General features: G+C 39.5%; 2 protein-coding genes across 5 annotated transcripts; one reads left to right on the top strand and one right to left on the bottom strand.

Moving 5' to 3' along the window:
• The first annotated feature begins 1,051 nt into the window (after nt 1-1,051).
• LOC111800974 (B3 domain-containing transcription repressor VAL2) lies at nt 1,052-7,465 on the top strand. Of its 3 annotated transcripts, none has more exons than XM_023684915.1 (14): nt 1,052-1,197; nt 1,519-1,646; nt 2,135-2,216; nt 2,309-2,410; nt 2,840-3,200; nt 3,330-3,465; nt 3,590-3,686; nt 3,787-3,961; nt 4,232-4,308; nt 4,391-4,816; nt 5,082-5,131; nt 5,406-5,519; nt 5,626-5,693; nt 6,130-7,465. In XM_023684915.1, exons 2-14 carry the CDS (start codon nt 1,534-1,536, stop codon nt 6,894-6,896), a joined length of 2,568 nt encoding a protein of 855 aa, XP_023540683.1. In that variant the 5' UTR covers nt 1,052-1,197; nt 1,519-1,533; the 3' UTR covers nt 6,897-7,465. The 3 variants fall into 3 exon arrangements, with proteins under 3 accessions (XP_023540683.1, XP_023540682.1, XP_023540681.1); XM_023684914.1 differs by having other exon boundaries at nt 3,276-3,465; XM_023684913.1 differs by having other exon boundaries at nt 2,840-3,465.
• A 362-nt stretch (nt 7,466-7,827) lies between these two features.
• Nucleotides 7,828-11,962, bottom strand: LOC111801018 (probable serine/threonine-protein kinase PBL1). 2 transcript variants are annotated; one of them, XM_023684973.1, is made up of 5 exons: nt 11,787-11,962; nt 9,881-10,558; nt 8,897-9,154; nt 8,689-8,808; nt 7,828-8,610 (listed from the first exon to the last, which is right to left on the bottom strand). In XM_023684973.1, exons 2-5 carry the CDS (start codon nt 10,511-10,513, stop codon nt 7,984-7,986), a joined length of 1,638 nt encoding a protein of 545 aa, XP_023540741.1. In that variant the 5' UTR covers nt 10,514-10,558; nt 11,787-11,962; the 3' UTR covers nt 7,828-7,983. The 2 variants fall into 2 exon arrangements, with proteins under 2 accessions (XP_023540741.1, XP_023540742.1); XM_023684974.1 differs by having other exon boundaries at nt 9,881-10,526.
• Nucleotides 11,963-12,536: the final 574 nt, after the last annotated feature.

Here is a 12,536-nt window from a genome sequence, read left to right as displayed (position 1 = left end):
CTTTTCCCCTTAGCCACTACCGAGCGGGAACTGAAAGGCGTGCGCCGCACCGCCCCTGCCGGGTGTCAGCCACCGGCGGAATCAGCCTCCGGACGCGATTGTTCGCTAGTTGGCCTCTCTCTTTCAGCGCGGTTGGTGTCCTCCCATCTCCGCCGCTGGATCCATCAACCCAATCAGCCTACGTCACATCCAATATAATCAACGGCCCTCAAGGCCTCCGACTCCCACTGGAAATCTGGACCATTTTGGGGTTCGGTTATATGGCAGGCACAAGCGTAGTAAAGTGCAAAAGAGGAGGGCATTTCGGTCATTTCGGTCATTTCCTCCTCTGAAACCGTAGTGCATGCGAAATATGCGATTGGATTAAAAATGGTATGGCGCATTATACGGAACTGTCTTTTTGGCGCAGTATTGTCATTTAGATAATCCGCTTTAACCTAACCCACTCGCCCTTGTCGAGCGTGTCTCCTACTCGCTGCTGAGCTAATTTCCGTCATTTCACTCTAATCACGCTGACCTATCAATGATCACGCAAATGCTTCCTATAGTAATTTTAATTTTAATAAACTAGCTTAATTTCAAATAATAAATAATTAAATAAAAATATAATTTTAATATTTTAAAATTAAGTCACTATATTTTTAATAAATCTTAAAATTGATCTATATCCACCTGAGCCTAAGTTGTCTAAGAAAGATACATGTACGGACGTTGAAACTGTTACTCTTTTAGGTGAGGAGTTATAATTGTCGTTTAGTGAACGTAATTGATAGATTTTGCAGTATTATTCCATTTTTTTTATATAAATAAAAATTTATTATTATTTAATTTATTTTAATAAAATTAAGTTATTAAAAAACCAATTTAAAATCTATTGGAAATAGTGAGATTAAAATGAAAAAAAAAAAAAAAAAAACATAGACCCTCTTAAATTTCATGTTAATTAATTTATTTATTTATTTATTTTTGTTAAAAGTGTATTAAAATTAAAATGAAAAATAATAATTAAATAGAAGAAAGGGTAAGTGGGGATGGCTGTGTCTTGAAGCATCATCGTGCATCAGTGCATGCATTTTGTGCTTCCCAACTTCTCCTCTTCATCCTCTCTCTCAATCTCTACTTTATTCCTCGGTTGCTTTGGGAGCACTCGTCTTCTCCGTTCAACTTTCCGATTCCGATCAGAGATCCAGCTCTAAGGTACCTGAAATCTTACTCTCTTCATGATTATCTCCTTTTTCCTCAATCTTCAAAGCTTCAGTCCTGCTCTATTTCCTCTGAATGTTTATATCCCATGGGCACCTATGTTTTTTTATGGTAGTCGCGACTTTAGCAATTTTAGTTGCTGTTTGAGAGAGAGAACTAGCTAGTATCTTAGCTCTGTTTCTCATATGGTTGTTTGTATGGTGTCCTGTTTGGTCGACTAATTTTGACTATGGATTGCTCGGCTGCTGGAGTTTATCTAATTTAATTAGGGCTCTCGTTTCCGCGTCATGAATTTTGGTCTTGTGAAATTTTCAGAATTGAGATTGAGGAATGGCTTCGAGGACTTGCATGAATGTGTCATGCGGAGCATCCTCTTCAACCGAATGGAGGAAAGGTTGGGCTCTGCGATCTGGCGATTTTGCTACTCTCTGCGATAAGTGCGGGTAATTTTACGGGCTCAAAATCTATTTAAGTTTTGTAGAAAGCAGCGGAAGCTCTGTTGAGGTTTCTGCGCTTTGGCTTGACTTTATTTTAACTACATATATACTCTCTCTCCCTTTCTTGTTTTACGCCTGAGGTAAATAGGATACAAGTTTTCGAATTTTATTTGGCTTGCAGCTGGCCGTAAGATTTTTAGTTTAGCCGTCGTAGAATAGAAGCTAGAGTGGCTGCTCAAGAGGCATAAATTAGCCTTGAATTGTGCTTTACCAGCTAATAGTTTCTCGCTGTATTATTAACTTCAATATATTTTTAAATTTTTTTCCTTCAGGTGCATTTCATTTTTGTTCTAGCATTATGCTATCTAGAATTTGAGAAATTTGAGTGCATAGTTTTATTATCTTATTTGTGTCAAAAGTTCTATATATATATATATATATATATTATTGAATTTGAGATCCTAAACATGTCACAATTAATGAACTGTTAATAGGTCTGCTTACGAGCAGTCAATTTTCTGCGACGTGTTCCATTTAAAAGACTCTGGTTGGAGGGAGTGTGCCTCATGTGGCAAGGTAATCCAATTTGGAATAATCAATCTCTTTTCTTTTCAATGCTTTCTCTTCCTTATATGCCTAGATTTTTATCAAATGGTGTTTCATTGCAGAATCTTCATTGCGGATGCATTGCTTCCAAGTTCCTGATGGAGCTTCATGACAGTGGGGGGGTGAACTGTATAAGCTGCGCTAAAGATTTAGAGCTTCATATTGTAAGAACGTACACCTGTATAACTCACTGGTTTATGTTGCAACTTTGCTAGTTATTGACTATAGCCCACAAATGCCTAACTTTTTTACTTTTAAGTTATGCTTTGTGGCATATTCTTTCTTGCTCTTATCATGATCCTTCACTTAAACTGGTTTACATGTTGTATTTAGCATCTTAAGTATTTAAGTTGAAGGTGTTCCTCCTTGCTACAGTTGTACTTTTTTCTGTTCCATCTTCTATGATAAAGCAATTGATATTTGTAAATAAACAAGAATCCTTTTGTTTTATTTAAATGAACTTTCTATTTGAGCTTTTGGATTATGTAATGATGCAACAAAGATTATAAGATTCTCTTATCCCTCCAACAATTATTCTCTCCTACCAAATGATATCTAATTCATTATTCTGCTTATGGGATATATTATTACAGACCGGTACTAGTGAAAAGCTGAATGGGCTTGGCACACCACAAGTTCAGAATTCTGGTGCTTTACAAACACTTTTAGTGGAAGATGATAACAGTGATAGAATAAGGCTCGTCCAGCAGGGAAACAAGGCAGAGGGAAATGAACTTAGGGAATCACTCCTATTGCAAAGTAATGACAAAACTGGATCCTTAGTTCAAATGAAACATGAAGAAAATATTTCTCTGGTGAAAGATGTTGGGTATGTATCTTCCTTGGAATTCAATCAGGCAACGACAAATGGGTTGAATGAAACTGCCAAACAGGAAATCTGCAAAGCAGACAATGGAACAAAGTTTACTTATGATTCTCTTGCTTTCGGATGTGGTAACTCAAATCCTCTTCCCGGTGTTTCTAGTGATGAAAAAGAGGATAGCATGTCATCCTCTCCTTTGCTTCTAGGTTCTAGATCTCGTCATCTTATTCCGAAGCCCGCACGTGCATTATTTAATGTAGGCTTAGAGCCAAATGCTAGCATGGTTTCACAAGTACGCGTAGCAAGGCCACCTGCTGAAGGGAGGGGGCGGAATCAATTGCTTCCTCGTTATTGGCCCAGGATTACTGACCAAGAACTGCAACAGATATCTGGAGCGTATCCATCCCTTCATTTTAATTGTTCTATTACTTTCTGCCAGCATATTTCCATGTCTTGAGCAATTATCATTTTCCTGGTTTATAAAAATTAAAATGCTACTCCTTAACTGTCTGATCTTAAGTTCAAATTCCACTGTTGTGCCATTGTTTGAAAAGATGCTCAGTGCCAGTGATGCTGGTCGTATAGGCCGATTAGTTGTCCCAAAAGCCTGTGCTGAAGTAAGATTTGCACCATGATTTGTCTAGTTTTGTGACGATGTTTTATGTTTACTGTAGTGGATACTGTAAACTGTTAGGTGATCTCTGGACAACTTTGCAGGCATATTTTCCTCCAATCTCTCAGCCAGAAGGCCTTCCTATCAGAATTCAAGATATCAAAGGAAAAGAGTGGGTGTTTCAGTTCAGGTTTTGGCCCAATAATAACAGTAGAATGTATGTTTTGGAAGGTGTAACTCCCTGCATACAGTCCATGCAGCTGCAAGCTGGAGATACAGGTACGTATTCATGGTTGGATTATTTGAAAGCAACAATTTTAAACTATTAACGATTAAGTTAGTGATTTTTTGTTTCCATTGTTTATCCTTCTAATAATAAAGCCAGAGAATATGCAGTGGTTTGTGCCAGCTGATTTTTAAATCAGTTTTCCTCTTCCATCAACGTTTGCAGATTTTTCTTGGCTGAACTATCTTATTTTATTTTTTGCTTTTTTTTTTCTGGAAGTACTATTTAAAATTGAATGGTGTTTCTTTTCATTTTTGGCACAGTGACTTTTAGCCGCATGGATCCTGAAGGCAAACTTATTATGGGATTTCGCAAAGCATCAAGCTCTTCTATAATGCAGGTAGCTGGCTACTGCAAGTTTTTGAATGTTAAAACACTAAAAAGTGTAAAGTTGAGATTGAATTATTTATTTGATTGAACAGGATACTCATCCAAATGCTCTCTCTACTGCTGGTGGCCATTCGAGTGAATTCTTTTCAAGTGTTTTTGAAAATCTTCCTATGTTGAGTGGCCATTCCAGCCTTCTACAGTCCTTGAAGGGCAATATGGATCCCCATCTCAATTTATTGCCTGGGTACTTCAATCAACCTGGTGCTGATATGAGCTGGCAAAAAGCTGAGAAACATGATGATAAATCAAGAGAGGGCTTGCTCCTGTCTTCAATGCTTGCACCAGAGAGGAAAAGAACTCGAAATATAGGGTCTAAAAGTAAAAGGCTGCTCGTTGATTGTCAGGATGCGCTGGAGTTGAAACTCAAATGGGACGAGGTGCAGGATTTGCTTCGTCCACCACCAACTGTCAAACCGAGCAAGTTCGTGATTGAAGATCATGAGTTTGAAGAATATGAAGTATGTGATATATGTGGTTTTAATTCCTACTTTTATAGAGGTTTTTATTCTTGGTGTTCATCAAGGGCAAAAGGTTTTCCCCAACCTTGTTTCATTGTCCAAGTCCCTATTCATACTGCTTTGTCCCTGTTTTTCCAGTTTATTTATCTTGAGTTAATATCAAATCTAAGCAAATACCTGTGTCAAGGAGAGCACTCATGTTGAAGTAATTGTTGCACGGTACTGATCTGACAAGCATGTATAAATTTTGTGTATTTTCAAACAGGAACCTCCAGTTTTTGGAAAGAGGAGCATTTTTTTGGTCCGCTCAAATCGGTAATTGTTTTCTATGTTTAATAATGTTTAGAGTTCAAGCTTTACAAGTTTTATAATTGCCATTTGATCTAGCTGTTACTTTTTAATTTGACTGTTACGGACAACATTTACACCACATATGTTCACATTACAACCATCATGCACACAGCACTGAGTACCCAAAATATAATCCTTTATTCCAGAATACTTCCGCTCATAGCATTTCAAGTACTTAAAACCTCCTATTTGTAAGTACCGAAAAGATAATCGTTTCAACTGATATGTCTTCTACCAGGGGGCAGGAGCAATGGGCACAGTGTGATGATTGCTCTAAATGGCGAAAATTGCCAGTTGATGTACTTCTGCCCTCCAAGTGGACATGCGTGGAAAATATTTGGGATCAAAGCATGTAAGTACTTGTTTTCCTTGCCTTTTTTACATGTCTACTCAAGGAGAAACTGTTCATAGTGAGAGAGCTTATACTTTATTTTATACTTCTGAAATCATGTTCTCAGGAGTTCATGTTCTACACCTGAAGAACTGACAACAAGGGAACTGGAACATATTCTCAGATTAAATAAGGGTATGGCTGTGTACCATTATATTTCTCCAACGATTACTGTTCGTCTCCTCTCCTCTGTCTTTGTGCAGATGAGCATGCATCCATACATACGAAAGAATGACATTATAGTAGTATACAACACAGTTTTCAATAGCAGTTTATATTTGTGATTTGCATGCGGTTTTATAATTTCCACATTTATTAGAACTTGTAGCACTAGGATTATTAGGTTATAATCGTCACTTCAACTGCATAAGTTTACGTGTGAATTTAAACATCAGAGAGAATGCATGGTCAATTAATTGCTTATTTTTACGTGCCAAGACACAGAACAAGTGTTTATATTAGTGTCTACTCAAGATTTTTCATGTTGTTATCCCGTGCGTTCATTGCATTTACTTCATGCTTTCCAGATTATGTTTTCATATACACTTTGTTCTGAATGCCCAATTTCCAGAATTCAAGAGACAGAGAACTTTGGCTTTCAGTAGACCAATCCAGGATCATGAATCCTCTGGTCTGGATGCTCTGGCAAATGCTGCAACTTTAGGAGATAATGTCAGTGATCCAGGTACTGCATCAGTTGCAACTACAACAAGGCATCCGAGGCACCGTCCTGGGTGCTCATGCATTGTGTGCATCCAACCACCCAGTGGAAAGGGAAAGCACAAACCTACATGCACATGCAATGTTTGTATGACAGTTAAACGTAGATTTAAAACTCTAATGATGCGCAAGAAGAAGCGGCAGTCTGAGCGTGAAGCTGAAATTGCACAGAAGAATCAGCTTAAGTGGGGCTCTCGAGATGAAACTGAGCTGGACAACACCTCTAGACATGTATCCCTGAACCTCGGTCCTTCTGAAAATGAAGCCCAACTGACAAATGAATCCCGAAGCCAAAGTAATTTGGTCGAAACTGGTAAGGACCAATTAGATTTGAATTGCCATCCTGACCAGGAAAATGAAGTACAAGGGGTGTCAAACCGAGTGAGCATGATGAGTCTCGTTCAAATAGCAAGCCTGCCATTGGAGACATACTTGAAGCAGAACGGTCTTACAAGTTTGTTACCGGAGCCACAGGTAAGTTTAGCATCATCACATGCACCAGTACAAGGTGCAAATGAGGTCGAAGGCGCGATGAACGACGATGATGGGTGTTTTGCTTCTTCTGCCCAAGACCAGGAAAGTGAGGGAGAAGAAATCTGTGAAAAAGATCAAAGTTGAAATTCAATCGTGGCTCTTGTTCATGATTATTAAATACTAATATGTTAAGTATAGGATATTTAATTTTAATGTAAATAGCAAAAAAGTTCTAAGTTCCTTTTTCTTCTGGCAAAATGTATATAACTTTCTTGTGGTTGATAGGGTCTTTCAGAGTTTTCCCCGTTGTCAAATATGAAATTGGTCGTGGTCTCCAAGACAATTTTGTGAACGGGAGGTCCTCGTAACAATTGACACAAAATTCTGTTCGGACAGCTGAAGTAGAGGTGTAGTAGATCTGGATCATTCTTCCGTGACTGTACGGTTCAATTTTCATCTCTGACTACAAAAGTGTAGTGGGTAGCCAGTCCCCATGTGAGGTGTAGGCATGCGCGGCGGATGAGCGGCGGAGTGCAGCAAACGAGACGAGTTGCCCACAATTAACAGACAATGTCATTATTGTCCACTTTTTGTTATATATCACTCTCAATCGTCTCATTATCTATCGTTGTCGGCCTTACGATTTCTCACGTCTATCGTTAGTAAATATTGTCTACTCCATTGCTAGTAAATTAGGTTCACTTTTTCTATTATATATTGTCATTGGCCTCTTCATGTCTATCGCTAGTAAATATGTTCAATTTTTGTATATATCATCATCAACCATTATGTATCGTCGTCATCCTTGATTTTTTACGTCCATCACTAATAAATATTGTCCACTTTAGTCTATTATATATCGTCGTCAACCATCCTGTTTACTATGGAGAGGGTTTGATCTCGAATTGGCTTGGCTACAATATCTCAAGCACACCTACTTTCATGGATCATAAGAGAAAGATAAGATATAAGAGGGAGCCAAAGGAGGAGATGGGAAGATGCAAAACAAATGTGTAAAATGGGTCTTTGCATCAGAAGATGCTGACCCCAATCCCAACCATAACTCAATTATATCTACAAAACCAAAACCTTTCCTTTTACAACACCACGGGTTGCATTTATCTCTTCTGTATTCTTTTGAATGATCAAAAAAGTTGAAAAATAAGTGTATATATATATATATATATATATATATGAAAGGAAAATAAAAGAAAACAATTTACATACACAATCAAAATCCTTCAACCCCAGTTCGCCGAAAGGTCGATGACGACGATTTTTGGCTTCCCTGTCTATCAAGCTCCTCAAGTGAATGTGAAGAACAGGCACGTGGGGGAAGAGTTAACGGCAAGGTTCTTCTAGACGGAGATACAGACAGCCGAGCACCCGAAGGTGGCGAAGGGGAGAAACTTAATCGAGGCGCTGGGGTGATGATACCATTAAGGCTTGGAGACCTTGAAATCTGTTTTCCAGCAAATGCTGCAGGTTCTTGCAAAGGAAACCGACACGAGTACTTCACGTCTTGTATGCTGCTAAGGCGTTCAACAATCGTTCTCATCGTCGGTCTCTCAGATGGATCTTTCTGAAGACATCTTTGAGCAATGTCAGCCACAATCCTAGACGCTTTAGACGGGAAGCGCCCTTTTAGCTGAGGATCCATGATCAGAGACAGTCGACAATCATCGTTGAGGAAAGGCCCGCTCCATTTAACTAAGTTTCGCTCTTCCTTCGGATGACGGTTATCGAGATTCCTCCTGCCAGTAAGTAGTTCCAGAAGAACAATTCCAAAACTCCAAACATTGCTCTTAGGAGTAAGTAACCCTCTCTCCAAGGTTTCCATTGATAAACTTGCACCCACCTGCATATATCACCCGAGTCAATCGTGCTCGTTGTTCGATTAGAAGAAAGCAAGGAGGCAGGCAATCAGTTTACTAACCACCGAGTTGTTCGATATCTCCGACTTGGGAATATGTCCGACGCATCCATATCCAGAAAGTTTTGCACTGAAGTCCTTGTCGATCTGTATGTTGGCAGTCGAAAACTCATTGTACATTGCCTGCAGATACAAAATCCCATCCTAAGACATTGGCCAAGTGAACCAAATCTCATGTCAAGTGTATTAATACGACCGCAAGTTCCGTTACCTGGAAAGGACCTTCTTCGTGCAAGAAAGTCAGACCTTGGGCAGCACATAGCGCAATTTTCATTCTCGAATTCCAGTCGATGAGGGGTCCGTCAGATCTCAAGTATAGAAGCCTATCCAAGCTTCCATGAAACAGCCTTTCATACACCAACAGCCTCTGTTCGGAGCCGTCGCGTGCATGGAAGCCGAGTAGTTTACAAAGGTTAGGATGTTGTAAAGAGGCCAGTGTGTTCACTTCATTCACAAATTCCCTCAATCCCTGGTTAAGCATAGTCATCACCTCATAGTTAGTTCAGGCTTCAACTCGAAACCAGTTTCAAATGCTTCCGGAGGTCAAATATTGTCCTTTATGAGCTTTCCTTTTTGGGCTTCCCCTCAAGATTTTTAAAAAGCGTCTGCTAGGGAGAGGTTTCTACACTCTTATAAAGAATGTTTCGTTCCCCTCTCCAACCAATGTGAGATCTCAAAATCCACATCTCTTCGAGGTCTAGCATCCTCGATAGCACTCGTCTCCCGTGGAATCTCACAATCCACCCACCTTCAGTGCCCACCGTCCTCGCTGACACTCGTTCCTCTCTCCAATCGATGTGGGATCTCACAATCAGCAAAGACCCTAGACCTCGAAGGGGGGTGGGATTGTGAGATCCCACATCAGTTGGAGAGGGAAATGAAACATTCTTTATAAGAGTGTGGAAACCTCTCCCTAGCAGACGTGTTTTAAAAACCTTGAGGGGAAGCCCGAAAGGGAAAGCCTAAAAAGGACAATATCTACTAGCGGTGGACTTGGGATGTTACATTGTATCTGGAGTACCGAGTAGAGCAGACAAAATAGAAATCAACCAGAAAAAGAACAAATTTCCAGAAAAAATGATAACCTCACAACCACTTTGAACAATCTTTTAGGCAAATAATTTATAAACCACCTAATGTGAAGTGCAACCTAACAGATAATATCCAGTTCATCCAAATAAAGTAGCTGTAGTACCTGATTTGATGAATAAAGACGAGTAACATTAGCCTCAAACTTCCTTAAGCTAGAAGAATCATCTCCAAAAGAAGCCTTATATATAAACGACGAGAGACCTTCGGACACGCAACGATCAGAAGAAAAATTATGGCAAGCAGCCGATACTTCTTCGAACGAAAAGTTCCGAAGTGATCCCGTAGGAGGCAATGGCAAGGGTCCCGATGAATATAACGGCCCACTAGACGTGACCGATTTAAAGCTTCCTGAAATTTTCAAAGAAGCAGTAGCCTGAGGTGAAGGAAGGGGCAGCGGTTGTGGACCTGAGGATTTTTGCTCCTTATTCAATCCAGCATTAAGCTTCGACTCCTCGTGTGCATCGTAATCCGTCGCTGCAAGAGCGTCCTGTTGGGCATCGTCGAGAGACGAGGGAGCAGACAATGCCCTGGCTCTATTGCTGGATATTTTATTAGCTGATTGAACAGGCTTGACTCTGGTTCTAAAGCTTGGTGGTGCGGACTGCAAGGATCTTGTTTCAAGCTGGGGCTCAGGGAGCATAGTGGGCAAGTGCTCCTCCTTAGGATTAAGGGGTTTAACATACGCAGGCTGATCGACCTTTTTCTTTTTGGTCTTCCAAACAGCGAAACAGGGCATCTTTTTTCAAAGCCTATATACAAATGGTAGGCTTCTTGGATTAATCTGCACAAGGAATTCATACACCAAATATCTCAAATTGGCTAAACTTCAATGCACATAACAAACAAACACATACACATTGAGCGCTTCTTGTATGAAATGATCTACCGATCTATTACAATGATCGAGGAAGGTGTAATAGCTCAAGCTGACCACTAGCAGATATTGTCCTCTTTGGACTTTCCCTTCTGGATTTTCCCTCACGGTTCTAAAATGCATCTACTAGGTTGAGGTTTCCACACCCTTATAAGGAATGCTTCGTTCCCCTTTCCAACCGATGTGGGTTCTCACAATCCACCCCTCTTGGGGGCCAGCGTCCTTACTGACACACCGCTTGATGATTGGCTCTAATACCATTTGTAATTGCCAAAGCCCACCGCTAGCAGATATTGTCCTCTTTGGAATTTCCCGTTAAGGTTTTAAAACACGTCTACTACGGAGAAGTTTCCACACCTTTATAGGGAATGTTTTGTTCCTCTGTCCAACCGATGTGGGATCTCACAATCCACCCCCTTGAGAGATCAGTGTCCTTGTTGGCACACAACCCAATGACTAGCTCTAATATCATTTGTAACCCACTACTAGCCAATATTATCCTCTTTGAGCTTTCACTTCCGAATTTCCCCTCAAGATTTTAAAACGCGTCTACTAGAGAGAGAGGTTTCCACACCCATATAAAGAATGCTTCGTTCCCCTCTCCAACAGATGTGAGATCTCACAATCCACCTCCGGACACCGCCCAGTGACTGGCCCTGATACCATTTGTAACTGCCCAAGCACACCACTACCAGACATATTGTCATATTTGAGCTTTCACTTCCAACTTTCTCTCACGATTTTAAAACACGTCTACTAAAGAGAAGTTTCCACACCCCTACAAGTAAAAGAATACTTCGTTCCCTTCTTCGACGTGGGATCTTACAAGAACATACGAAATCAAACACCAATCCAATCCATCCAAAACATAATCATTCAACCCCCTTTTCAAAAGGGCATCTAAGAAAAAATCCAGAAAATTGTCTCCCCTCTCCTATTTCACTTTCAAGTATACAGTATAAACCACAATCCATAAGCAAATCTATAAACAATTCATAAACTCGAACAAGAATTCAAGGAACAAAGCTCAGATTACTAAGAACAGTGATCAAGAAAATCAAAACAGAAGGAAACAGCGAGAATTAAAACCCTACCAAACAGATCATAAATCAAGAACTCAAGGCAGAATACAAACCTGGAAATGATCGAGTCATGCAATCGGAAGTGAAGAAGAGGACGAAAAGAAAGGGTGAAAGGGAAGAAGTGAAACTGATAGATCTTTGAAATGGAAAAAACCCAGAAAAAGACGATAGGAAGGAATAGTTTCTATGAAACAGAGATAGAGAGATGGGAACCCCAATGAGCAGTAGTCAAACCTACCGAACCCCGATTTATTTTTATTTTTTTTTAAATATTAAAAACCAAATTTTGTTTTTTCATGTTGTTTTACAATACTACCCTTCCTTTTCAGTTTCTTCTTTCTAAAAAAGGAGGGTGAATTGGTGAATTTCGATATATAAATAAAAAGTCTGCCATTTCAATGAAGTACGCCTCGATTGAAGTGACAGCCCAGTCAAAGTTGGAAAATCGTTGATATAAATATTATTTTATTTTATTTTATTTTTTAAAAAAAAACTAATTATTATAATAACAATAATTATAATTATTTATAGAAAATTAATAATAATAAAAGTTTTCAAGAAGACCTATGGAGATAGGTGTTTGACTACGAATCTGGACCGCTGGATGAGCGAGTGGGGAGAAGGTAAGGAACGGCCACGTTGAAACGGATGGTGGGACCCACTTGACGTATTTCTGATTTAATAATTTTAAAATGAAATTAAAAATAAAAACAAATGGAAGAGGAAGAGTAGAGGAAGGGGAGTCTCACGCGCCCAAGTGGGCCCCACCACCACTTTTTTTTTTTTTTTTTTTTTTTTTTTTT

The sequence above is a fragment of the Cucurbita pepo genome, chromosome LG08 (assembly GCF_002806865.2).
Source record: "Cucurbita pepo subsp. pepo cultivar mu-cu-16 chromosome LG08, ASM280686v2, whole genome shotgun sequence".
NCBI lineage: Eukaryota > Viridiplantae > Streptophyta > Magnoliopsida > Cucurbitales > Cucurbitaceae > Cucurbita > Cucurbita pepo.
Note: the sequence above shows the minus strand (reverse complement) of the source record. Positions and strands in the feature narration are given on the sequence as shown.